Source organism: Macaca fascicularis, chromosome 1 (genome assembly GCF_037993035.2).
Source record: "Macaca fascicularis isolate 582-1 chromosome 1, T2T-MFA8v1.1".
Taxonomy (NCBI): domain Eukaryota; kingdom Metazoa; phylum Chordata; class Mammalia; order Primates; family Cercopithecidae; genus Macaca; species Macaca fascicularis.
The window spans coordinates 222,119,172-222,146,551 of NC_088375.1; the positions used below are offsets into that span (position 1 = coordinate 222,119,172).

Sequence of the window (27,380 nt, forward strand, 5' to 3'; positions counted from 1 at the left end):
CTGCTTCTGGCTTATTATCTTAGTAGGGAGGGGAAGTTCCAGGGCCTTTCACATAGTTCTTCCTGCCATAATGACCCACATCTCTTTAATCATAGAGCCAATGTAGGATTCTGCCAGTTTCCATATATGTCTATTTCAATGATACACTGAGCCACTAGAGATATAATGAATACATGTTTGTGGAAAAATTGGGCCCAGTGTGAGTTGGACTTGAGGCAAGACTTCATTTGTCACCTGACCACAGAAAGCCCCCACTTTGACTGGGAAAGCCACAGAAACACTGTCCTCAAGATTGGAGTCAATTCATAACTAGTGTCTAGTGACTTCTGTGTTCACAATTTCTTATAAGTGTTCCTGGATATAAGTTTTAGCTAGGTTCTCAGAGGTAGAGCATGTCTTTTGAAAATTTGATTGTACTTAGAGGCTGATAAAGACTTTCAAGAGAAAAGAAGAAGACTGCTGATATGGTTTCTTTCCCCTGATTGGACCCTACCTTATACAAGTACATAGAGCTTATGTCATAAAAATATGCTGGGAATAGCTTAGAGGAAAGTGCAAATTACTCCACCCAGGGAAGGCCAAATGGGAGTAATGGGAGTGGGAGAAGGGAGAGTTGGGGAAAGATGAGAGGACTCTACTGGGGGAACCATTGGTCACCAGCTCCAGGTCAGGCCAATGGTTACAGACCATGCTGAGTTTCTCAGGCTGAGAAGTTGGGTTGACTGTTCTTCCCAGCACCTTCTGGTGAGGCCTTCTGTGGAGGACATACTCTAAGGTGGCCTCATGGGCCCCACCCCCCAGTGGTCATACCCTTATGTAATCCCCTTGTGTGGACAAGGCTTATGACTTACTTCTAACCAATAGCATATGGCAAAGGTGATGGCATGTACGTGATATGTGTTTGTGATTACCTTACATTAGTTCTAGTAGCTATCTTGCTGGAGTCTGTCTCTCCCTTGCAGTCATTTGGAGAATTTCATGTGTCAATACACTGTGGGTAACCTCTAGAAGCTGAGATTGACCTCTGACCACAGCTTGCAAGAAACTGAAGTCCTCAGTCTATAATCACAAGGAATTGAATTCTGCCAACAACCTGACCAAGCTTGAGAGTAGATCCTTCCCCAGTTGAGTCTCAGAAGACCACAGCCCCAATACCTTGATTGTAGCCCAGCAGGAGCCTGCCAACCCAGCCCCTGACTAAGCCAATGACCCAGTTAACTGTGTTCTGGCTCCTGACCCACAGAAACTGTGAGCTAATAAACGTGTATTATTTTAAGCCACCATGTTTGTGGTAATATTGTTACACACCAATAGATAATTAACACACCCTTCCATCAAAGCTGCTTACACTAATTCATTAGCCACAATGTCTGCTCATGCCCCCAGGGGCCCAACTCAAATTGCCTGTGTGGATGCCTGCTCTTTTTGCAAAGAACCAAGACACCTGTAGGACCCCCTCCTCCATTGGTCATAGGTGAGGTCGTTGGTACCCACTGAGGCTGTGGTTGGGAAAGCCTCCAGCTTCAGCATTTGGGTGGGACTTTGGTGAGACTGACAGCACTGAGGCCCAGGGGTATTACAGGTATATCTAGCAAACATGGGCCCAAGCAAAAACTAGTGTGGGTCACCTCCAACATGCAATACAAAGATTCCCTTCCTTTTCTCTGTGAGCAGAGAAATTGGCATGGCTAAACAATGGCATGGTTCTTTATAAAAGTGAGAACAGTCGGGTGTGGTGGCTCACGCCTGTAATCCCAGCACTTTGGGAGGCCAAGGCAGGTGGATCACAATGTCAGGAGTTTGAGACCAGCCTGGTCAACATGGTGAAACCCCATCTCTACTAAAAAATACAAAAGTGAGTCAGACTTGGTGGTGTGCACCTGTAATCCCCGCCACTCAGGAGGCTGAGGCAGGAGAATCACTTGAACCCAGGAGGCAGAGGTTGCAGTGAGCCAAGCTTGTGCCACTGCACTCCAACCTAGGCAACAGTGTGAGAGTCTGTCTCAAAAAAAAAGTGAGAACAATATACAAGCTCATCGAAGAAAACAGGCTAGCACCTTACTCCCTTTGGAAATGCAGTTTCCATATTCCAGATGGCATTCAGAGGTTCCCAAGTCATCCCTGACTTGGTCAACCTGCCTGCTAGTACCTAGTTGGAACTCAGGTTAAAGACTTGAGCCCAGGCAAAGCTCACAGCTCCCCAGAGCCCACCCTTTTATTCTGTTCCTTTCCTCTTGCGTCTTTCCCTGTCTCTCTCTTTCCCATAATCCCCTCTGAGATCTTCATTTAGTCCAGCCCAAGGGTGGCTGTGTCAAGGGTAGAATTTCATTGCAACAGCATTTCTCAGACCAAGTGGAGCCAATCAAAGTCGAGATTTGACCCAGTGACCTTTGACCGCAAGAACAATTAGATGCCCCCTCCAGCTATGCTTTGTCATCATGGATATAGATTCACCACTGATGGTATGACCAGTTGTTGGCATTTATTCTGCACAGATCTTATATGTTGGGGCTTTGAGAAATTTTTAAAGGCATTTTGTTCTCCTTTTGATATTTATTTCACCTGAGTGGGAATGTTAGAGACTGTTGCTAGATCCAGCACTGGACATTGTTAGTCCTGGAAGGAAACAGACACAGTTTGGATTTTCTTGAATACTAAGCAAGACTCTTAGCTTACTTCTCACCCTTCCCAGCTGACCCAAGCATTGATGTAGCACCTCTTTAGTCAATAAAATAGAACTCACTAAAGCACCCAGTTTCTGGTAGAGTCCATACTTGTCCCCGCCTCCTCGGGGCCCAGGGTTACCATCATATGCCCTTTACATAACTGACTACAGCATTCACAATCTTCAGGGAGCATGGGAAAAAGAGAGCCTTCTTATCAAAAAAGATAACGGATCCGTGAAAACCATCCTCTAGGTGGTACCATGTCACGCGGACCCCCTGGTCCTCCAAGCGCTTCTTATAGAGCAAGCTGTCATCACGGAGTATGTCATTCTCACAGCTCACCAGGAAAGACTCAGGCAGTTGAGCAATGACCTCATCATCTGCTATCAGGGGTGAATTTTCTACATCCAGCATATGTTTGGCTTCTAAATAGGCAGCTTCATTAAAAGGGCCGGGAGACCAGGGTTGGTAGCCTCTGTTCTTAAATTTCTTGGGGATGTTGTCAGGGCTGAGCCACTTCTCGTACTTCCTCCAGACATCTGGGGGTACACAAGTGCCATTCAAGATGGCATCACGCCAGGAGAGGTCAATGGCCAGATAGTTACACACAGAAGTCACCAAGAACTTCCGGGAAAGAAATGGGACGTTCTGGTTCTGCTGATAGGACGGCAACTGCAGACAGAATGCCTGGACAAATGGGTAAATCAGAACCTGAGCCCGAATCCGGGGAAGATCTGATCTGCCCACCAAAGCCTGGGTGATGGCAGCCACCACTGCACCTCCGATGCTGTCTCCACAGACCACAACCCTGGAAGGGTCCACCCCATAGGTTTCCAGGGTCTTCAGGAAGTGAATGGAGGCATTCATGCAGTCTTGGAAAAGGGCAGGGGAATGGTGGTCAGGAACCTTGCGGTACCTAAAAGGAAAACAGGGAGCAACAGGACACCAGTGTGGACAGTGTTGCTAGGGAGCTGTTTCAACAGAATCCTCAACCCCCTTACAAGACTGTGTCTGATTAAATCCTCAGAATAAGCCTATGAAGTAAGGATTTCATCCCCATTGTCTTCCTATGAGCATGTGAGGAACCTGCCTAGAGTCATAAAGGCCAGGATTCTTCACTCCAAACCTGTGCCCTGTCAGCTTCCCATAAACTCCATATGAGGTGATGCAACTTTGTTTTCATTGAAGCTATTTGCTTTGGGAGCAAAACAACCAGCAATGGCTGAAAAAAAAAGTCAAATGAAACCACTACCAATCCCACTGCCTGTCTGTAGAGAAAGGGAGAGAGAACACTAAAGTTAAAGTCAAGAGAAAGTTACTGTCAGGCAGAATTTTTTTTTTAATCAAAAATCTAGGCCGGGCGCGGTGTCTCACGCCTGTAATCCCAACTCTTTGGGAGGCTGAGGCAGGCAGATCACGAGGTCAGGAGATCAAGATCATCCTGGCTAACACGGTGAAACCCCGTCTCTACTAAACAAAATACAAAAAATTAGCCAGGCGTGGAGGCAGGCACCTGTAGTCCCAGCTACTCAGGAGACTGAGGCAGGAGAGAGGCCTGAACCCGGGAGGCAGAGCTTGCCGTGAGCCTAGATCATGCCACTGCACTCCAATCTGGGTGACAGAACAAGACTCTATCTCAAAAACAAAAAATCTAATTTAAAAAAATTGGCTAGGCATGCATGGTGGCACACATCTGTAGTCTCAGCTACCCAGGAGGCTGAAGCAGGAGGACTGCTTGAGCCCAGAAGGTTAAGGCAGCAGTGAGCTGTGATTACACCACTGCACTCCAGTGTGGGAGGTGAGAGGGGCAGGGAGTGAAACTGAAGGTGCAGTGTAGAGACGGAAAGCTAGCCCGGAAATCCACAGCTCAAGCTGCAGAAGACCCAGGTGCCAGTGGCTGGTGAAGAACACTAGGGGGTTGGTCTTAAGTATCCTGAGGTTTGGTTTCCAAAGTATGTCTCCTCAAAGAAATTCAAGGGCAAAGAAAAGGAACTTTAAAATGAGCTTTTAAATACAGTAATGAACAAGCTAATTAATGCATAAATTGAGATTAAGATAATAGAAAGGAATAAAAAAATAGAAATAGTTTGGCTTAACTGATTGGAACAGAGAGTTTATCTAAACAATTGTTCTCTTAAATGTTAAGTTGAAGTTGTTGCTAATCATCTTTTCTATTCTTACAATCTATCATTGAAAACATCCAGGCTGGGTGGTGGCTCACGCCCACAATCCTAGCACTTTGGGAGGCCGAGGATCACTCAACCTCAGGAGTTCAAGACCAGCTTAGCCAACATGAGGAAACCCCATCTCTACTAAAAATACAAAAATTAGCAGGGTATGGTGGCGGGAGCCCGTAATCCCAGGCACTCGGGAGGCTGAGGCAGGAGAATCACTTGAACCCGGGAGGCGGAGGTTGCAGTGAGCCACGATTGTGCCACTGCACTCCAGCCTGGGAGACAGAGCGAGACTCCATCTCAAAAAAAAAAAAAAGAAAAAGAAAAGAAAACATCAAAAAGGTATATTTTAATTATCACATTAAATTTGGAAGAAGCTCATAAGGAAAAATAACATCTTAGACTAGTGGCTTTCAACTTAGAACAACAAAATTATTTTTTTTCTTAGAAGAAAAAAATGATGCAAGAACCCCACTGTATAAAATAAACAAATGCAATTGTTCTGGTTTTGCCCAAGGGTAAGCAACATAAGCTCTCATTCTTTCTCCTTCTTTTTTGACTTCCATAGCTGCCTCTAAGACATCACAGGGAACCCTAGGGCTCAAAAGAACCAGTCTGAAAACCACTGCCTTCCCTTAGACCTTGAATTTTGTTTCCTTTAAAAGTTAATTTAACACCTCATCTTTCAAAATAGGATTTGATTGATTGCAGCATAATATAGTACCCATCTAGGAAACAATTATCGCCCAGTAATCTTATTGCCCATTTCCTAGATGGTCAATATATTGATAAATCTATCAATGTTATCAAAGCAGGTTCCCATTTAAGCTCAGGCAAAACACATGCTTCTCAGAGGGTCCTTGCAGGGAGGTAGCCCCTGCACCTGGTAGCAGTGAGTACAAACCTCAGCTTTCATTTTCCCATTTCTAGAAATGAATACTCCTCACTAAATGTTGAACATATGACTCCAACATGATGAAGGGGATAACAAATATTAGGTGCTTTCTATGGGCAAAATCTCTGACCTGCCAGAAAGAGGCAGAAATTCTCCTGTGCCTCCCTGCACTCCTCTCTTGCTCACTGTGATAGATTGAATGTGTATGTCCCCCTAAAATTCCTGTGTTGAAATCCTACACTGCAATGTGAGGGTATTAGGAAGTGGGGCCTTAGGAAAGCGATCAGGTCATGAGGGTGGAGCCCTCATAAATGGGATTAGTGCCCTTGTGAAGGAGGCTTTAGAGAGCTCTCTGGCTTCTCTTTCTGCCATGTTAGGATATAAGGAGAAGCTGGCAGTCTACAGTCTGGAAAAGGGTCTTCACCAGAGCCTAACCATGCTGACACCCTGATCCTGGACTTGTAGCCTCCAAAACTGTGAGAAATCAACGTGTTGTTTTAGCTACCCCATCTATGGTAATTTGTTATAGCAGCCCAAACTAAGAAACTCACCCAGAGGTGAAGGCTTTGCAGAACCAAAGATCAAAAGACCCATCTTCCCCAAGACCTCGGGCAGGGAGTCCCAACCAGGCCTTAGACATCTCCCTTCCTTCAGTGTGTCTCAGGGAGTCTCCTCCCAGCTACTGTCTCCCTGCAGCCTCCTAGAAGCCCTTATCTGTGCATGCAGCTCCATCAGCCACTCTATCAAAACTGCCCTGGCCCATGCACCGGGTCTAAGTATCTGGGATAATGGTATCCTAAGGAATTTTCTACAATGTATTAATGCAGGTGCTTATTGATACCTTTATGTGCTACCTGTTCAAGGGATGTTTTTATTATCACAAAGGTCTTTGGTGACATAGACTGTAATGGTGCAATTTCAGACACAATGGTAAGCCACCTGGGAGGTATGTTGATGAATACTAGAAAGTACTGGCTTCCTCAATCTCATCAGAGAGGACCAGAGATGTTAAGTGACTTTGTTTAAGTCACACAGTTATTCTGTCTACCAAAGCCTATGGGCAGCTAAGGTTTGAGGAGGTCCATTGTAGAGGCAGAATCTAAAAAGGCAGATTTCAATTTCTCTCACTGGCCTTCTCTAAACTCTTTCCCAGTGATGTGAGATCTCTTGGGCCAAGAACCAGAATCCTAGTGAGTAGCCCTTACTGCCCCCTCCATCCACTCTAAAGATGCCCCCATCTCCCTATTGTTTTTATAGGACCAGGGTTGTATCTTAAGACACTCTCAACACTAGTTCCTGCAGGATCAGAAGCTTAGTTGGTTTTTAACAATGCAATAAGCACCTGCAGAGCCATCACCCCAAACAACAGCTAGAATCTTGACCATCACCTTCACCAAACCCACCATCATGCCATTTTGCTTCTCCCCCAACTTAATGAATGGTTACCCTGAATCCTGTATCTATCATTTTTTTCTTTCTATGTTACATTATCTTATTGTGTCTATGTGTATTCCTCAGAAGTATTCTTTTGGTTTTGATGTTTTTACCTTTGCAAAATGAGTATCAGGCTTTATGTAATTTTTTGAAAATGTTTCACTTAGTTTTATACTACTAAGATTCATTTGCAATATGGTACACCTTTCTAGTTCATTTATTTAAATAGCTATGGAACATTCTATATCTTCATGGCTATGTAATCTAACAGTTGCTATAGTGTGGTTTATTCATGCATGCCCCTGTTCATGGACATGAGGGTTGTTTCCAGGTTTTTGCTCTTTCGAGCACTGCCGCACCCGTCTCTGTGGATGCGTGTCCAAGAGTTGTCTCTTGGGAGTTAGGGCCTCTCTGATCTACAAATCACCCATGAACTTACCCTATCTCCTCTCACCCCTGTTGAACCTACCAGCTGTCTCCAGCAACTCACCCAATCATCAGAAGTACAGAGTCAGTCTCCCGGGCCAGATAATTGCACAGGCCATGGTAACAATCTGCAAGACAAAAACAGTCAGAGCAGCAGCCCATGAGTAGGACCCAGACCATCTCATCACAGCCCCCAGGAAGAGCCAGCTGACAATCTTGGTGTAGGGTGTGGCATCCTCTCTGTTTCTGTCCTTGCCTCCTCTGCCTGGGCAGAGCCAATGAGCCAGGCCAAATCAGACATGTGTCCCCAACCTCCTGAATTTTGGGGCTCAAGTGCACCTTGGGGCTCAGTTTCTGCAACATTTAATTTATAGTGGAGGAAACCAGGAACCTGGCAATCTTAGTGATCTGAAATGGACAAAACCAAGGGAAGTTAGGCATGCCTGCCCTAGGATATTAATAATAACTATATATTTATATTGATCAAGAAATAAACAAGGGTTGGACGAGATTTTTCTATTAGTAGAGTGGTGCATATGAAGTTCTCAGAGGCAGGTCCATTCATACGAGTATGTAGAACATACTAGCACAGTGGCAGACATAGAATCACTGCCAAATACACTTCTAATTCAGTCATTCTCAACTTCAGCCACACATAGAGGTACCAGGGAGTTTTTACAAGTCCTCAGGCCCAGGCTAAACCTCAAACCAATTAAATCAGAATCTCTAGGGTGGAAGCTCAGGCATCAGGATTTTCCAAATCATACCAGGTAATTCCAGGGTGTGGGGAAGGTTGCTGAAGTAGGTACATGCTTCATTAATGCTCTTTGAGGGAGGTGACAATGGTTCTGAATGGAGCCAGAGGCACAGAGGGGTCTAAACTGAGTCGGAACAGTCAGCCCCTAAGTTGAAGTTTCCATGCTAGTAGGTCTCGGTCCTGGGTGCACATTGCAGTCATCTGATGAGCTGTTTCAAAATACTGATGCCCTGGCTCACGCCTGTAATCCCAGCACTTTGGGAGGCCAAGGCGAGTGGATCATGAGGTCAGGAGTTTGAGATCAATCTGGCCAATATGGTGAAACCCCACCTCTACTAAAAATACAAAAATTAGCCAGGCATGGTGGCACATGCCTGTAGTCCCAGCTACTCAGGAGGCTGAGGCAGAAGAATTGCTTGAACTTGGGAGGCAGAGGTTGCGGTGAGCCGAGATCACACCAGTGCACTCCAGCCTGGGTGACAGAGCAAGACTCCATCTCAAAAAAAAAAAAAAAAAAATGCTGATGTCTGGGTCCTGTCCATTTAGCCTGCGGTAGGACCTGGGTGTGGATATGACTTTAAAATTCCCAGGTGATTTTAAGGCCCAGCCAAAGTGGAGACCTCTGCTAGCCATGATCGGGGCCAATCTGGGTGTCATCTTCCCAGTGTAACCCAGACATTCCTCCTTTCCCAAGCATGTCAGGTCATCCCTGTTTCAGAGATTTGCACTTACTGCCCCTTCCACTTAGACTCAATAGGGCCGGGACTAGGGTGAGGTAGGCAAGATATCTGCCTTGGGTGCACAATCAAGGGGGCCCCACAACACTCAGCCATACAGAAAAAATAACATTTGGACGCAATTAAGAAATCACAATTCATGCCAAAAAATTGCATGATGACCAAAATATCAAAATTTTAAATAGGCTTGGCTGGGTGCAGTGGCTCACACCTGTAATCCCACACTTCGGGAGGCCAAGGCAAGAGGACTACTTGAGCCTGGGAGTTAGAGACCAGGCTGGGCAATACAGCAAGACCCTGTCTCTGTAAAAATAATTAGGCCAGGCACAGTGGCTCACTCCTGTAATCTCAACACTTTGGAAGGCCAAGGTGGGGGGATCACTTGAGCCCAGTAGTTCAAGACCAGCCTGGCAACATAGGGAGACCCTGTCTCTACATATAATTTAAAACTTAGCCAGGCATGGTGGTATATGCCTGTGGTCCCAGCTACTAAGGAGGCTGAGGCAGGAGGATCACCTGAGCCCAGGAAGTTGAGGCTGCAGTGAGCCATAATTGCATCACTGCACTCCAGCCTGGACAACAGAGTGAGACCTTGTCTCAAAATAAATAAACAAACAAACAAATACATAATTACCTGGGGGTGGAGGTGCCTGCCTGTGGTCCCACTACTTGGGACGCTGAAGCAGGAGGATTGCTTGAGCCCAAGAGTCAGACGCTGCAGTGAGCTGTGATCACGCCACTGCACTCCAGCCTGGGTGACAGTGCAAGACCCTGTCCTTAAAAAGTATATGTGTATAGGGCCAGGCGCGGTGGCTCAAGCCTGTAATCCCAGCACTTTGGGAGGCCGAGGCGGGTGGATCACAAGGTCAGGAGATCGAGACCATCCTGGCTAACACGGTGTATATATATATATATGTGTGTGTGTGTGTGTGTGTGTGTGTGTGTGTGTGTGTATAAACAGGCTTCTACTTTTCTTTTCTTTTCTTTTTTTTTTTTTGAGACGGAGTCTCACTCTGTCGCCCAGGCTGGGGTACGGTGGTGCAATCTCGGCTCACTGCAAGCTCCGCCTCCCGAGTTCATGCCATTCTCCTGCCTCAGCCTCCTGAGCAGCTGGGACTGTAGGCACCCGCCACCACGCCTGGCTAATTTTTTTGTATTTTTAGTACAGACGGGGTTTCACCGTGTTGGCCAGGATGGTCTTGATCTCCTGACCTCGTGATCTGCCAGCCTTGGCCTCCCAAAGTGCTGGGATTACAGGTGTGAGCCACCGTGCCCGGCCACAGGCTTCTACTTTTCACTTGCACACTTGCTCTGCCCTGTTGGGTCCTGCCTGTGTATACATTTTGACATTTTGTTCATCATAATTGTTTTGCATTAGTATTTGGTTTTTTAAACATTGCCTTAAAATATTACTTATCTTGATGAATGAATGTTTTGGCATCCACTGAATCTAAAGCCTGAAGCAAGTGTCTCCCTCTAGCCCCGACCCTCTCTTAGAAGGCTCTTCTCCAGCTTCCAAAGGGCCAGATCCTCCTCATCCATTGAGCCTCAGCTCAAATCTGACTTCCCTGATGAGAAGAGCTAAATCGGAATGATGCTGTGAGTCATTCTCCATGCCACCTGTATTGTCATGATCTGCAGTAACTTCAGTGTCCAGCTCCCTCAGGTGACTGTCAGGTCCATGAGGCCAGGAACTGGGTTCTGTTCCCATGACAACAGATCCCGCAAGAGAATGTCCATCGTCACTTCCACCACTAAGTGTCAGTACATCCTAATCTCGGGGAAGTTATGTACCGGGAGAAGCCCACCTTTTCCTATGGGCAAATTTTTCTCGCGTGTGTCCATGCATCCATCCATACATCCATATCCATTTGTTCATTCGCAAGCTCATCCTTTCATCCACTTATTCCCCCATCCATCTATTTATTCGTGCATTCATTCATTCAATTCAAAAAATGAAAACAACAGGCACTGGTGATCCAGCAGCAAACAAAACTTCCTGCACTCTTCATTTTTAATGGGGGGAATCAAGTACTAAATAAGGAAACCCATGAAAGAACAAAATGAGCTCTGACTGTGTCAAGCACCTGAAGAAAATTAACAAAGATGAAGCCAGGGGTGGAGACAGGGGTGCAGGGCAGGGCAGCGTCAGCGCCAAGAGTGGAGACAGGGGTGCAGGGCAGGGCAGCGTCAGCGCCAAGAGTGGAGACAGGGGTGCAGGGCAGGGCAGCAGTCAGCAGGGAGAGTTCTTAGATAAGATGTCCCGGGAGGGTAAGACAGGAATAACACAGGATGGTTACAGGAGAATAGAAAATTCCAGGCCGGGTGTGGTGGCTCACACGTGTAATCCCAGTACTTTGGGAGGCCAAGGCGGGCAGATCACCTGATGTCAGGAGTTCGATACCAGCTTGGCCAACACGGCGAAACCCCGCCTCTACTAAAAATACAAAAATTATCCAGGTGTGGTGGCACGCGCCTGTAATCCCAGTTACTTGGGAGGCTGAGGCACGAGACTCGCTTGAATCCGGGAGGTGGAGGTTGCAGTGAGCTGAGATTGTGCCACTGCACTCCAGCCTGGGAGACAGAGTAAGACTCTGTTGAAAGAGAAAAGAAAGGAAAGGAAAGGGAAGGAAAGGAAAGAAAAGAAGGATGGGAAAGAAAGAAAGAAAGAAAGAAAGAAAGAAAGAAAGAAAGAAAGAAAGAAAGAAAGAAAGAAAGAAAGAAAGAAAGAAAGAAAGAAGGAAGGAAGGAAGGAAGGAAGGAAGGAAGGAAGGAAGGAAGGAAGGAAGGAAGGAAGGAAGGAAGGAAGGAAGGAAAGAAAGAAAAGAAAGAAAGAAAGAAAGAAAGAAAAGAAAGAAAGAAAGAAAGGGAAGGAAGGAAGGAAGGAAAGAAAAGAAGAAAGGAAAGAAAAGGAGGGAGGGAGGGAAGGAAGGAAGAAGGAAGGGAGGAAGGAAGGGAGGAGAGGGAAAGGGAAAGACAGAAAGAGAGGCAGAGAAAGGAGAAAAGAAAGAAAGAAAGAAAAAGAAAAAGAAAGAAAGAAAGAAAGAAAGAAAGAAAGAAAGAAAGAAAGAAAGAAAGAAAGAAAGAAAGAAAGAAAGAAAGAAAGAAAGAAAGAGGGAAGGGAAGGGAAGGGAAGGAAAGGAAAGGGAGAGAAGGGGAGAAGAGAAGAGAAGAGAAGACAAGACAATTCCAGGTAGCAGTTTTACACAATGAGCAAAAGGAAACTTGAAATGACTGCAGAAGCTAGAGGCTGATAAAACCCTGAAAAGCCAGGGTGTGAACCAAGCTGGCTAAGACCGACTAGACCCAACATGGCACTGGATTTGACCTGAGTCTCTCCTAGGACCTCCTTCTATGCTCATCAGCATACTAAGCACACACCCACTAGTACCATGGCAGTTCTGGGACACCCATATTTGGTGTACAAATGGGTGCCACCACAGTTCCGAGAAAACTCCACCATTTTCCAGGAATTTTCATGAATATTCCAACCCTTGGTTAAAGAAACCTATAAAGGTAGCCGCCCCAATCCTTGCGCGTGTCTCTCGAGTCTGCCTGCACTCTTTTCTTGACTATCTGCTTTTCCCTTTGCAATAAATCTCTGTATTTTCACCATTTTCTGACTCGTTCTTGAATTCATTCTCATGATAGTGTCAAGAGCCTGAACACTGGGGAGGGTCAATGTCCCACCAGCGTTTGGGAACCTTCCCCAGCCCAGCAGTGTCATCTTTGTGGCAAGCCAGCCAGGGACATCATCACTCCCATTTTAGAACCACTGGCAGGCCAGGCGCGGTGGCTCAAGCCTGTAATCCCAGCACTTTGGGAGGCCGAGACGGGCGGATCACAAGGTCAGGAGATCGAGACCATCCTGGCTAATACGGTGAAACCCCGTCTCTACTAAAAATAGAAAAAACTAGCCGGGCGAGGTGGCGGGCGCCTGTAGTCCCAGCTACTCGGGAGGCTGAGGCAGGAGAATGGCATGAACCCGGGAGGTGGAGCTTGCAGTGAGCTGAGATCCGGCCACTGCACTCCAGCCTGGGCGACAGAGCGAGACTCCGTCTCAAAAAAAAAAAAAAAAAAAAAAAAAAGAACCACTGGCAATTGGTAAGCCCCGCTCCAACCTTAGTTGGAGTCCTCTTGTTCTCTGGAATTAGTACTTTCTTCGTTGTTTCTTGGAGCTAACTACAGCCTGCCTCCCCACTGCTCCCTCAGGCTGGAAAACCCAATTCCCCCTGATGAGCGACAAGCAGAGATGAGGAATTTTCAACTTACACAGAGTAGTTTTGGTTTTTGTTTGTTTGATTTTCTTTTTTTTTTTTTTTTTTAGACAGTCTTTCTCTGTCACCCAGGCTGGAGTGCAGTGGTGTGATCTCGGCTCACTGCAACCTCTGCCTCCCGGGCTCAAACAGTCCTCTAGCTTCAGCCTCCTGAGTAGCTGGGACTACAGGCATGCCCCACCAGCCCAGCTAACTTTTGTATTTTCTGTAGAGAAGGGATGTTTCACCATGTTGCCAGGGCCGGTCTTGAACTCCTGAGCTCAAGCAGTCCACCTGTCTCAACCTTCCAAAGTGCTGGGATTCCAGGCATAAGCTACCATGCCCTGCCTTACACTGAGTAGCTTTGAGGCACCATGGACCTCCCTGACATGAAGCTAATGAGGGTGGTAGGGTAAAAACCCATACCAGGCAGTGGATGGATGGTTTTCAAGGAACACTATGGCTTTTTCTTGGGAAGGGTCTTCTGTTTTCCCAAGGGACCAGCTGTGCCAAGACACTGATGCTAGTTGGGAAATGTTTTCTCCTTCTTGTCTTTCTTTAAACCCTACTGTTGTGATTTTCTCTTCTCATGCTTCTTCCTCACACTTCACCCAACAGCTTAGTGAACTCTTTAGACACAGCAGGATAGGCCCCTTAGATACTGCTTTCTGGAATGCCAAGGGGGGGTCCCTTCAAGGTCCCTATTTTTTGGCCTTACTGAATCATCTCTACTCCCAAGCTTTACCTGGTGGTAAATGTTCAGATGGATATCGGCAAGCTTGCAGGCCCACAGCTTGCCCTTCTCGACCTTCCCATTTCCAAAGCCCCAGGGGCCACGGATGCCTGGGCAACACTGAGACTCCAGGGATGCCTAGAGGCCAAGGACAGTAGGGCTCCAGGGATGCCTGGACACTGAGGCAGCCAGCCAAGAGAACTGGGATGCCTCTGAGATGCCTGTCTCCCTGGCATGGCCATGGAGCTGGCCAATCACAAGGGAATTTCATAAAATGCCAGGACCAGTCCATCCATGAGGGAACCATACTGTTATTTTCCCCTTCTCTCTCAAGTCATGCCAAGAAAAAGCCAAGGCCATTTGAGACGCATTCTTAAAAACTGGAATAGTTTTAAACTTGATGGGCTTAGAAGAAACTCATTTCTTTCTGTAACACCATTTGGCCCCAATATAAGTTGGAAAATAGGGTGCAATGGCCAGAGAATGAAACCCTAAATTTCAATACCATCTTGCGATTAGGTCTTTTTTGTAAATGTCAGGAGAAATTGACTGAAATACCATATATATAGGCCTTCATGGCTCTTTATCAGAACCCTTTATTAGCCAGTCAGTGCCCAACATCAGGAGAAAATTACAGAAATTGTCTTTGTAACTCCAAATGCCTGTTAATCAAATGCTTGATGTGGCTTTTGGGATATTCAATAATAGGGAGAGGGCTGAAAAGGCTGAAAAGACCCGGCATGGCAAACAATGGGATGAAGAGCAGGCCCAAATGATAGCCGTCATTGTAACACTGCAACCAGTGCCCCATACACCAAGGGTCACCCAGACGGAGGCGTCACCGATGGGTCAAACAGGCCTAACAGCAAACCTGCAGGCAATGGCTACTGCTTCACGTATGAAAAGCCGGGACACTGAAGCAATGACTGTCCCAGCCAGGGAGCCCACCTAGACCCTACCCTCACTGCAAGCGGAAGGGCCATTGGAAAAGGGACTGCCCTGAGTTCTGAAGGGAGAGAAGGACACCCAATGCCATAATGGCTGTAACTGAGAACTGAAGAGGCCTGAGGTTCCTGGCAGCCCCCATAAAAGTCATGGTCATCACAACTGAGGAGCCTCAGTGACTCTTGACATGGCTGGTAAAAATATTAATTTCATAATTGACTCAAGGGCCAGTTACTCTCTCCTAAACAGCCATACTGGGCCCTTAGCCTCCAAAAGCTACAGTGTCACAGGTGTTGATGGCACCCCAAAATCAAAGTGCTTTACTTTACACCTGAGCTGCAGGCTGGGACACTATATAGTAACTCATGAGTTTCTAGTTATGCCAGAATGTCCCATTCGTTTATTGGGATGTGCGAGACCCTGACTCAACAACGGATGAATAACATGCACTGACACAGATATTCTGCTTTGTCAGTCCGGCTGAGTGTCCGAGTCACTTACAGACACCAAGCAAGGTGCTGTAAAGAGTCAGCGGCCACGGCCCTGACCAGCCAGCGAGACTCGTATTTATTCAGTAAAGATTAATTGACAAAGGCTTGAGTCAACACACCTGTGGGTAATTAACCTGGTCGCCCCTACCCCAGAGAGGGCCGTCTTGCCCACGAATGATCAAAGGTTAGTCTTAGGACCACATGAGGAAACAAGCTATTTAGATAAACTATTCCATCTTCATTTGTACCTACTTTAAGCTCTTTACTCAAGGTAAGGATTAGGTTGCCTTCAGCCATAACCTTATCCTGAGATTTTTGCAAAAACTTTCAGGCCTTCCAAGGAGGTTTGTGACTATTATAACTAAAATTTTTCCCACCAGTCCCCTACAGGGATGGGACTTCCTAGCCATCCCAATAAATCAAGGCACTTTATCAAGCCCTATAAAGCTCTCCTTATTGGCAATGTTTGTTGTTCTGCCAGCCTCAGAAAAACAGGAGACACACACACACACCAAAATAAGGTCTCAAGTAGACCCACAAGTATGGAACCAAGAAACTCCTGGCAAAGCAATACATGCTCAGTCAGTGATCATCTCTTTAAAAGACAAAAATAATTCCCCATACAAGGATCAATATCCTCTCAAATCAGAAGGCAGGCAAGGACTGCAACCTCTAATTGAGAAGTTGTTAAAACATGGCCTCCTGATTCCAGGTCAATCTCCTTGTAATACTCCTGTCCTCCCTGTCCAAAAACCAAACAGTAGTTCAAGACTTACAAGCCATTAATGAGACCGTAATTCCCTTACATCCTATAGTGCCAAATCTTTATATCGTATTTACCCAAATACTGGGAAACACCAATTGGTTCATGGTATTAGATCTTATGGATGGTTTCTTTTGCTTCTCTTTGCACCCTGAATCTCAGTATTTGTTTGCTTTTGAGTGGACTAATCCTGGAACTACTATTTCCCAGCAGCACACCTGGACGGCACTGCCTCTGGGCTTTGGGGATAGGACTCACGTGTTTGGAAATCCCTTGGCACGAGAATTAAGGGAACTAGAGCTAGAAAGGGAGGGATACTCTAATATGTGGATGTTATCCTTGCATGCAGTCCCACTAAAGAGGACTCAGAGAAGAATGGCATTCAGGTCCTAAACTTCATGGGAAAAAGTGGGTGTAGGTTCTCTTCATCCAAGGCCCAGATTTCTAAACCTAAAGTAAAGTAAAATATCCAGGGCACATTCTAAGCCCAGGGAACCAGACCTTGTCCATCAAATGAAAGGAGACAATCTTGAAGGCAGGACCTCCACAAACAAAGAAGCAACTTAGAACTTTCATGGGTATGCCAAGATTTTACAGGATTTGGATCCCAGGATTTGAGCTCATTACTAAGCCATCGTACGAGGCCCTAACAGGACCAGAGCATAAACCACTTGGAAGGGTTTGTGCGGTAATAAACCATACCTATTGTTCATACCTGTTGCTCTTACATCAACAATTCAGGATTAGCTAAACTACAAGTTCCAAGTTTTACCAACAGGCTATCCAGCTGTATAATTTCAATAACCTCACTGCTGAAACCACATGGGACTCCATCCAGGGATACCTACCAAGTGTGACATGAGTCCTGCCTTTCCTGGGGCCTCTAATAGCTGTCTTATTACTTCTGATCTTGGGTCCTTGCTTGTTTAATCTCTTTGTAAAGTTTATGTCTTCCACTAGGTTGGCACAAATGGTTTTTGCCTTTTATGGCGAAAACGGCAATTACTTTCGCACCAACCTAATAGATTGCAACAGTTCCATGTCAAAAGGATGGCCCTGCAGGATTCCGATCAATCCCTGCCTGAGATTCAGATCCTCCTGATGACCCAACCTTGGGACCCATAGGCTAGGCATCCAGAAATTTCCAAGCCCACACTAGGCGGGGCCAACACCCCTAACCAGCAGGAAGTAGATACTGAAGACTGGAGACCTTCCTCCCTCATCAACCCCTAAGTATAAGAGATGGAAATCTCTGGGGGAAAAAAAGAATGAGATAGAAATTATACAGGGTGGTCGCAGAAGAATAGAAAATTCCAGGCAGCAGTTTCACACGACTAGCAAAAGGAAACTGTTGAAATAGCTGCAGAAGCTGATAAAACCCTGAAAAGCCGGGGTGTGGACCAAGCAAAGACCCACTGGACCCAACATGGCACTGGATTGGACCTGGGTTTCTCCTAGGACCTCCTTATGTGTTCATTAACATATTAAACACACACCCACCAGCACCAGGACAGTTATGGGGACACCGTATTTGGTGTACAAATGGGTGGCACCGCAGTGCTGAGAAAACTTCCTCTTCTTCCAAGAATGTTCATGAAGAGCCCACCCCTTGATTAAAGAAACGCATAAAGGTAGCGTTTCTTCGCGCCTGTCTCTCTTGAGTCCACCCCACTCCCTTTTCTTGAGTGTGTGCTTTTCCCTTTGCAACAAATCTCTGTATTTTCACTGTTTTCTGACTTGCCCTTGAATTCATTCTCACAACAGTTTCAAGAGCAGGGACACCAGCTGGAGGTCCCACTGGCCTTTGGGGACATCCCCCAGCCCACTGGTAGCAAGACCACTCTGGGGAGGGACAGTTGAGATGCAACTAAAGAACCAGGGGTGGTCAGCCATGCAATGTCACGGGCGGGAAGGGTATCTTTCGAGGCTGAGGAAACAGCAGGTTGAGAATGGTGGTGAGAAGGAGCTGAAGTGTCTGCAGCAGATAGGCGCGTATCGGGACTGCAGCTGAGTGAATGGGTAAGGGCCACCACAGGTGACCCGGGCGAGGCTGTGGGAGGAGTTTGGGTTTCAGGGAAGGGCACAGGAGAGATTTAAGTGCAGGGCTGACCAGCTCTGACTTGTATTTTTAAAAGATCCCTCTGGCTGCTAGGTGGGGACCAGATGTGAGGGGCGAGAGGTGAACCAGGGAGACCCATGGCTGGGAGGCTGGGGTGCAAGGGGGCAGGCAAGCAAGGATGGGGTCTTGGGCCATGGCGATACTGCAGAGCTAGAGGGAAATACGTGGGTTTGGGAATCATTGTAAATGAGACAGGGCAGGCCAATGACTGTGAGTAGAAAGGGGAGAGAGGAGTCCACAGCCTCTGTGACAGCCCCGCCGTGACACTGCTGTCCCCATCTTGACTGAGACTATCATATTATAGAAAAGAAAAGGTTTCCCATGTAGGCTGCCACACCATCTACTGACCTGAGCCCAAAGCCCTTCGTCTGGGCTGTTAACGCTATAAAAATCTCCAACAACTGATTCCTTTAAGCTACTGCAGAAGGGTTCTTGTGGGAGGCAGGAGCTAGGCTATGCATGCAGATGAGGCCCTTCCTCTGCAAAGCCACAGGGAAGCCCCTTACCCAGGCTCCCAAATACTGTGCCCCCTCCATGGTAGAAGATGATGCCTCGCCGGGGTCTGGAGGATGCTGCCTTGGGCTGGAACAGCCTCACGGGTATCATCCCAAAACGCAGGTCGGTCACCACAAGTTCAGGGTCCTTCTTAATTCTCACGCTATCATGTAAAAAACGGATAAATTTGGGCATGGAGCAAATTCCCAGCTTCTCAAATATATTCCCCTGTTGGAGGTAATCAAAGAAAGCCAGACGTTAGGAGAGGTTAGAATCCGGATGGTGGATCCCTGACACTTAGAATTGTTAGGATGTTTTCGTAGTTTCTCACCTGCCTCCTATAGGTACAGGGGCTCTTCAGGAATCCATGGGCTCTGGATTGTGTCCAGGTAGGGGGCTGGGTTTTCCAACTTTTCTTCCCAAGGGCTCTTGATGAAATAATGATGTGAATTTGCCAAAGGGTAGCCTAGCTTGGGGCTGACTGGAAAGAAGCCACTGACTTAGAAAAGTCAATTGTTGACTGGGTGCGGTGGTTCACGCCTGATATTCCAGCACTTTGGGAGGCTGAGGTGGACAGATCACGAGGTCAGGAGATCAAGACCATCCTGGCCGACATGGTGAAACCCCCTCTCTACTAAAATTACAAAAATTAGCTGGGTGTGGTGGCAAGTACCTGTAGTCCCAGCTATTCGGGAGGCTGAGGCAGGAGAATCGCTTGAACCTGGGAGTCAGAGGTTGCAGTGAGCCGAGATCGTGCCACTGCACTCCAGGCTGGCAACAGAGAGCGACTCCATCTCGGGGGGAAAAAAAAAAAAAAAAAGAAAAGCCAATTGGCCAAGGCAACTGGCCGGCAACTTCCCTCTCTATAGTTCTGTGCTGGACTCTCCCCAGCCTGGGATGCAAAGATAATTCCTCACCTGTATCAACACATCATTCTTCTGGGTTAGGAAGGATTCCTGACTGTGTCCGTGTTCAACGAAAAAGAGCAGCGTGAGCAATTAGGGATGTCTGTTGTGGGCTCAGGTCAAGGGAGTAATGTGTTTTTAAACTAATATGGTCACTCTACTTATAAACAATTCAGCATCTGAATATTTCAAAATATAGTTACAAGGTGTCATATTTCATGTACTAAGTACATTTCAGCGATTCTGGATAATCTCTCCCACAGACCTCACATTTGGAGTGTGTCTTTGTCATAAGGAAAACAGCAAAGGATGATACGAATGACAAGAACAAGAACAGCTGATACTTATTAGACACTTACAATGTGCCAGTACTGGCCCAAGTGGCTTGGATCATTAACTTGATTAAAGTTCTCAGCAACCTTTCTAAGTCAGGCACAATTATCAGTTCCATTTTACAAATCCGGAAATTAAGACATGCCAAGGTCAAGTTCCTTGCCCAAGTCCCTTGCCCAGGGTTCAACAAGCAAGACACAAAATTTGTGTTCTCAACTGCTAAACAAGAAAGAGCTTGGGTTTCGGAGCCAAGCCTATCCAAGCTCAAGTCTGAACCCAAACTCCAATGAACTGAAAAGCCTTGGGCGTCACTGTCTCTGAGCTTCAATTTCCCTTGTTTACAAAATGAGAGGCATGGTGTGTATGATCCAAGGATGAGATGTGAGGATGGGATGTGACCACCTACACAGAGTGTCTCCCCAGTGGGTCCTGGCCAGTGCGAGCCCCACTCTTTCTCTTGCTTGCACCCACTGGGTCTTGTCCAAGGTCCCACAGACTACCCCAGTGGGTTCCCTCCATGAAGAGGTCCTCCTAAAGGAACTCCAAACAAAATAATGATTTCCCTGCTTTAGTTGGAGAAGAATGAGTTGATCCGCAAGGTGCAGGTCACCTGCTTTTCCCATCAACTGACCCACATCTGAAAACCCCAGGCCTCTATGTTGCGCCAGCATGGATCTTCACCTACTCAGCTGTGAGCTCCCTAAGTCGTGGTGCCTGTTGTCGGGGTAGGCTGGCCCCAGCCCTAATCTCCCCAGCTATCTGCCCTGTTTGCCCACACACTGTGGGCTTCTCCATGCCTCTCTTTGTTTCCTGGGAGGCTTTCTTACCTATTCAGCAGGTGGTTAGACACCAAACTGACTTTCGTATCCAGGCTCAAGGGTTATGTTCACGTGGGGCCATCCTCCTCCCTCTCATAGTAATGGCCACTGCCTTCTTGGAGGCCCTCAGTACCCTGTCGCCCAGGTTGGAGTGCAGTGGCGCATTCTCAGCTCACCGCAACCTCTGTCTCTAAAGATTTCTTTAGAACTCCTCTAGGGCGTTACTGTGTGGATATGATCACCCATGTTTATTCCTACCACCAAATCAAATGCTTCTCATGATCTAAGGTCTCAGCACCTTCCCCTCTGTCTCCAGCATCTAGAACAAGAAATGTTTGTTTAGGGGATTTGGAACAATGCAGTGTGATATTAAACCTCCATAGGCATCGCACTACCTTGGGAGGTGTAACATCACACTGCACTGTGTGATGGCCACTAGCTACGCCACAAAGTTACATTGTTTCGGTTTTGGTTTGGTTTTCCAATTCTGAGCCCACATTTTCTATAGCTGGTAACAGGACAGAGGCAGAGAGGAAAACTGATTATTAAGATTATACATGGGAGTATTGAGATTTTAAAAATATCTGAGGTCCAGTGGCCGGGCACAGTGGCTCACACCTGTAATCCCAGTACTTTGGGAGGCCAAAGTAGGCAGATTGCTTGAGCCCAGGAGTTCAAGACCAGCCTGGACAACATGGAGAAACCCCATCTCTACAAAAAATTAAAAAAAAAAAAAAAAGAAAAGAAAAGCCAGGCGTGGTGGTGCATGCCTGTGGTCCCAGCAATTCGAGAGGCTAAGGTGGGAAAATTATTTGAACCTGGAAGGTGACAGTTGCAGTGAGTCAAGATCATGCCACTGCACTTCAGCCTGGGTGACAGAGTGAGACTCCATCTCAAAAAAAAAGAAAAGAAAAGAAAAGAAATATCTGAGGTCCAGAATTTTAGATAGCTGTTGAAACTCCTTGAAAATATTGCATTGTTTGCCCTTTAAAAGAAAACCAGGCCGGGTGCAGTGGCTCACATCTGTAATCCCAGCACTTTGGGAGGCTGAGGTGGGCCGGATCACAAGGTCAGGAGATTGAGACCATCCTGGCTAACATGGTGAAACCCCATCTCTACAAAAAATTAGCCGGGTGTGGTGGCACACACCTGTAGTCCCAGCTACTGGGGAGGCTGAGGCGGGAGAATCGCTTGAATATGGGAGGCAGAGGTTGCAGTGAGCTGAAAATTCACCATTGCACTCCAACCTGGGTGACAGGGCGAGACTCCATCTCAAAAACACAAAAGAAAAGCAATAGTGGCTGGGTGCAGTGGCTCATGTCTGTAATCCTAACAGTTTGGGAGGCCGAGGCAGGCAGATCTCTTGGGCCCAGCAGTTCAAGACCAGCCTGGGCAACATGACAAAACCCCGTCTCTACAAAAAATGCAAAAAATTATCTGGGCATGGTGGCAGGCGCCTATAGTCTTAGCTACTCAGGACGCTGAGGTGGGAGGATCACCTGAGCCCAGGAGGTCGAGGCTTCAGTAAGCCATGATTGTGCCACTGCACTTCAGCCTAGGTGGTGAGAGACTGAGACTGTCTCAAAAAAAAAAAAAAAGAAGAAGAAGAAGAAGAAAAAGAATAGCAATAGTGTCTGTTATATTAACTTCGTATTTTTTAGTGAGGCTGAAATCGTCTGTAGCAACTTTTAAATCTATAATAATTTCGAGAAATGCTACATCTTTGCCTTCAGGGATTTGATAAGCATACTATGAATAACCGACTTTTACTGAGCCTTTCTAAGCACCCAGCACCGTGCTGTGCATTTTCAATGCTTTTCTCATTTAATCCCCACGTCTCCCTATAAAAAGCCTCCCCGGGGCCTCACACAGTGGTTCACGCCTGTAATCCTAGCACTTTGGGAGGCCAAGGCAGGCGGACGGCTTGAATCCAGGAGTTTAAGATCAGCCTTGGCAACACAGCAAGACCCCATCTGTACAAAATATCAAAAAATTAGCCAGGCGTGATGTGATGGTGCATGCCTGTGGTCCCAGCTACGTGGGAGGCTGAGGTGGGAGGATCCCTTGAGCCCAGGAGGTGGAGGTTGCAGTGAGCCATGTTCATGCCACTGTACTCCAGCCTGGATGACAGTGAGACCCTGTCTCAGAAAAACAAAAAACAAAAAAAAAAAACTTCACTTTTCAGAGAAGAACATAAAGGCTTAAAAACATGAGTCTACAAAGCGAGTAAGTGAGGGCCTCAAGGCTCAGAGGGCGGTCTGATACCAAAACAAAGCTCTTGATTTCCTGGCCATAGACTCTTTTTAGCTTTTTCCTTGTCCTCCCTAAACTTCTTGCTCCTGTGTTGCCTATCTGTCCTCTGGAACCCAATGAACATTCACTACTGCATGTCTCCATCCTCATCATCATCACCCCACCATGGGCAGTGTGCCCCGGGAGGCCCCAGTGCTGGGGGGATCGAGAGAGGATGCCACAAGCTGAATCCACCCTTTCAGTGGCTGCAGACCCATCTCAGAGTCTCCCGTGGGCAGCCCGTAGCAGCTGTCATCAGTAGATGCTTAGCTTCTGGACTACTTTTGAGGAGAAACACGGAAGGTTAAAAAAATCACCATTTCTCTGGGCCATCTGAACATCTTAGGCCCCTGTTTTAAGTCCTGGGCTTCAATTTCCCTTGTTTCAGAGTCCCTTGTCCTGGGGCTCTAACCCAACCAGTAACTCCATGTGGATTGCAGCCACTGGCTTGAGACCGCCTAATTCCAGGCTGGTTGCATTCTCCAAATGAGAGAGACAAGAGTACTTCCTACGTCCTTGCCCTGTCTCCTTGAGTCAGTAGCATCGATGCCATTACACACTGAACTTGTTCACTTCTCTAAAAGCGATCTTTTAGAGAATGTTTTTGTTACCCACGGGGAACACTTCCAGTCGTACAGAAACGTATTTTATGAATTGACGAAACATCTCTAAACATATTAACCCTCCCAGATGAGGAAACTGAGACACAGAGAGGTTAAGTAAACGGTGCAGGACCGCACAGTGAGTGAGTGGCAGAGCTGGGACACACTCAGGCAGTCCGGCTGCTGTCTGTGTTCCTTATTCCTAAGCCCTGCTGTCAGTTAAGCGTGGTCCCCTCATCCTCCTCCACAGCTGCCCTGCGATCAGCAGGATCTGTTTGGCTTCTATGAGGTCTCCACCCAGGGTTGGGACACTGGGGTTAACTTAGGTTGCCTGCCACAAACAAGATGTCAAACCATTGTTTCCAAATCCACTGCAGCTCTGGGTGTGTGCTGGTCCCCCCCAAACCCCCAACCCCTAAGCCCTGCTCAGAGCCTGGCTGGCAGGGCCACTCAGAAAAGCTGGGTGAATCCATGTATGATTGTATCAACGAAGGTAAGCACCTACCAGATATCAAGCTCTGTGAGTGGAACTGGGCTTACAGAGAGGAATAAGGAAAAAAAACACCTGTGAGGCCAGGGGTGGTGGCTCACACCTGCAATCCCTACACTTTGGGGGGTCAAGGCGGGCAGATTGCTTGAGCCCAGGAGTTCTAGACCAGCCTGGGCAACATAGCGAAACCCTGTCTCTACCAAAAGTACAAAAATTAGCCAGGCATGGTGGTGCACACCTGTAGTCCCAGCTACTTGGGAGGCTGAGATGGGAGGATCGCTTGAGCCCAGGAGGTTGAGGCTGCCTTGAGCCATGATTGCACCACTGCACTCCAGCCTGGGCAACAGAGCAAGACCCTGTCTCTAAAAAGTAAAATAAAATAGAAACAACCTGTAGGCAACTCAGTGCACCAAGGGTGAAAGATGGTGCGGCTGAAGGAGGTGCAGGGGCTGTCAGGCCACAAGTCTGTGGAAGGCAGGAAATGGGTCTGAAATTGTTTTTGAATTCTCAGAATAAAGCCCAGTGATTGGCACTTGGTAAATATTTGATGCTGAAGGAAGAAAGGAAGGGAGTTAGAGAGATCAGGAGAGAGGACGGAAGAAAGAAACAAAAGGAGGAAGGGAGGGAGGGAAGGAAGGGAGGGAGGGAAGGGAGGGAGGGAGGGAACGAATGAATGAGGAAGGGAGGGAGGCAAGGAAGTAGATAGGGAGGAAGAGAGAGAATGAAGGAAGGAGAAAGGGAAGGAGGAAGGAGGGAGGGAGGGAAAGAAAGAAGGAAAAAGGAAGAAGGGAGGGAAGGAAGGAAGGAAAGAAGGAAGGAAGGAAGGCAGGCAGGCAGAGAGGGAGGGAATGAGATATGGAGGAAGAGAGAGAATGAAGGAAGGAGAGAGGAAGGGAGAAAAGGAAAGAAGGGAGGGAGAGAAGGAGGGAAGGAAGGAAGGAAGGAAGGAAGGAAGGAAGGAAGGAAGGGAGGGAGGGAGGGAGGAAGGGAGGGAGGGAGGAAGAAAGGCAGGCAGGCTATGGGAAGGGAGAAGGAACGAAGGGAGGAGAGGGAGAGAGAAACAGAACAGCAGATACAGAAGAGACACATCTATCTTGAGGGAGTCTGAAGAGAGAGAGACAGAAGGGAAGTGAAAGAGGGAAAAGAGGGTAAGCTACTGAGAACAAGAGAAGGAGCCCCGAGGTTATGACGTAGCCTGAGAGTAAACTCACCAAAGTGATCAGGTAGAGGAATATGCAGTGCAGGAATCTCAACTTGGCAGGATGCTGCAAGGTAGCAGGGACATCCGTGGTGAGGAAGTGCTCAAAGACAGCCCAGACAAAGACTCCCAGGAAAAAAATGGGCAATGCCAAGAGCAGCACTAGCCATGGGAGAGCCATGTTCCTGGGGCCTCGAGGAGCTGCTGCCCTGAGGAGCTTGCCTGAGAGCTTCTGTGAAGAGGACCTGGCTGGGTTACACCCTCTGCCTCCTCCACCCCACTCTCTCTGGGCTAAGCCTGACACAGTGGCCTGACTTGGCTTCTCAGGGGAGGCACAAAAGGGCCAATGGGAGCTGGAGGAACCTGTTTCCCTAAGCAATGTGGGGACCCAGAAAAATCAATACTGCCCCTCATGGGGAGTCTTGGAAGGTGAGTTTCCCAAAGATCTTCAGGAAGATCGGGCTCAAATGGGCATCTCAGCTCCTGGGAACGCTAGAAAAGGATCTAGGCCTCCAGGGCTTGATCCTTCAACTGTAAGATAGGAGACTTGGCCAGCTTTCCTCATCAGGGTGTGGTTAGGGTGAGCACAGCACATCTCACCCCAGCTCACTCGCTAGCTGCCCTAACCCCAGCTTTGTTTTGCTTTTTGAAACAAGGTCTCACTAGGTCACCGCCTATGCATGCTCTGGGCCTCTGGCCAGACCAGGGCAAAGATTAGCTTGTTTTCTGGTGGTAATAATCTTCTGGGGTCCTGGGACGGGAGAGAGGAATGCCATTGCAGGCAAAACTGGGCTTTATCCAGCCTCATATTCCACCTCTAAAAATGGTGCCTAGGGCTGGTTTGGGGACAATTTTTATCTACGTTACTTTCTTCTAAGAGAGAAAGAAATGATTGGAACCATTTTGGGAAATAGGCCTTGAGCCTGAAAATTTTAGAAATTTTAATTTGGGCTGAGCATGGTGGTAATCCCACCTGTAATCTCAGCACTTTGGAAGGCCAAGGCGGGAGGACCACTTGAGGCCAGGAGTTCGAGACCAGCCTGGCCAACGTGGTGAAACCCCGTCTCTACCCAAAATACAAAAATTAGCCAGGGGTGGTGGCGTACGCCTGTAATCCCAGCTACTCGGGAGGCTGAGGCTGGAGAATCACTTGAACCGGAGAGGCAGCGATCATGCCACTGCACTCCAGCCTCGGCAACAGAGCCAGACTCTGTCTCAAAAAAAAAAAAAAAAGGAAAAAAGAAATTTTAATATGACAAACACTTGTGTTCTGCTTACCATATGACAGGTCCCCTTCTGAGTTCTTTATAAGTACTTACTCCTCAGGCACTATGATGACCTCCGCCTTACAGGTGAGGAAAGCGAGATGCTGTGAGTAGATAACTCAGCTAGGGCCATGGAGCTAATAAGTGGGAAAGACAGGATTTAAATCCAGCAGACTGAGGTCTGAGATGAGCCTCTTAACCACTTGGCTACTCTATGCATACCCTGTGGACTGGATTGGAGCCTTAAATTGGGGTTAGGGGCTGGGTGTGGTGGCTCACACCTATAATCCCAGCACTTTGGGAGGCCAAGGTAGGCAGTTTGCTTGAGCTCAGGAGTTCAAGACCAGCCTGGACAACATGGTGAAACCCTGTCTCAACCAAAAAATACAAAAATTAGCTTGAGGTGGTGATGCACACTTGTAGTTCCAGCTACTTAGAAGGCTGAGGTGGGAGGATCACTTGAGCCTTGGAGCAGGAGGCTGCAGTCAGCTGAGATTGCACCACTGCATTCCAGCCTGGGTGACAGAGTGAGACCTTGTTTCAAATGAAACAAAACAAAACAAAACTGGGGTTAGGGCAGCTAGCT

At 47.3% G+C, this 27,380-nt stretch overlaps 1 protein-coding gene across 1 annotated transcript; it reads right to left on the reverse strand.

Annotated features, from left to right (window-relative positions):
* Positions 1-2,593: 2,593 nt before the first annotated feature.
* On the reverse strand, positions 2,594-25,817 carry AADACL4 (arylacetamide deacetylase like 4). The gene is made up of 4 exons (XM_005544758.4): positions 25,543-25,817; positions 18,903-19,119; positions 7,660-7,723; positions 2,594-3,582 (listed from the first exon to the last, which is right to left on the reverse strand). The coding sequence occupies exons 1-4, from the start codon at positions 25,708-25,710 to the stop codon at positions 2,808-2,810; spliced, it is 1,224 nt and encodes a 407-aa protein (XP_005544815.2). The 5' UTR covers positions 25,711-25,817; the 3' UTR covers positions 2,594-2,807.
* Between the last annotated feature and the right edge of the window lie 1,563 nt (positions 25,818-27,380).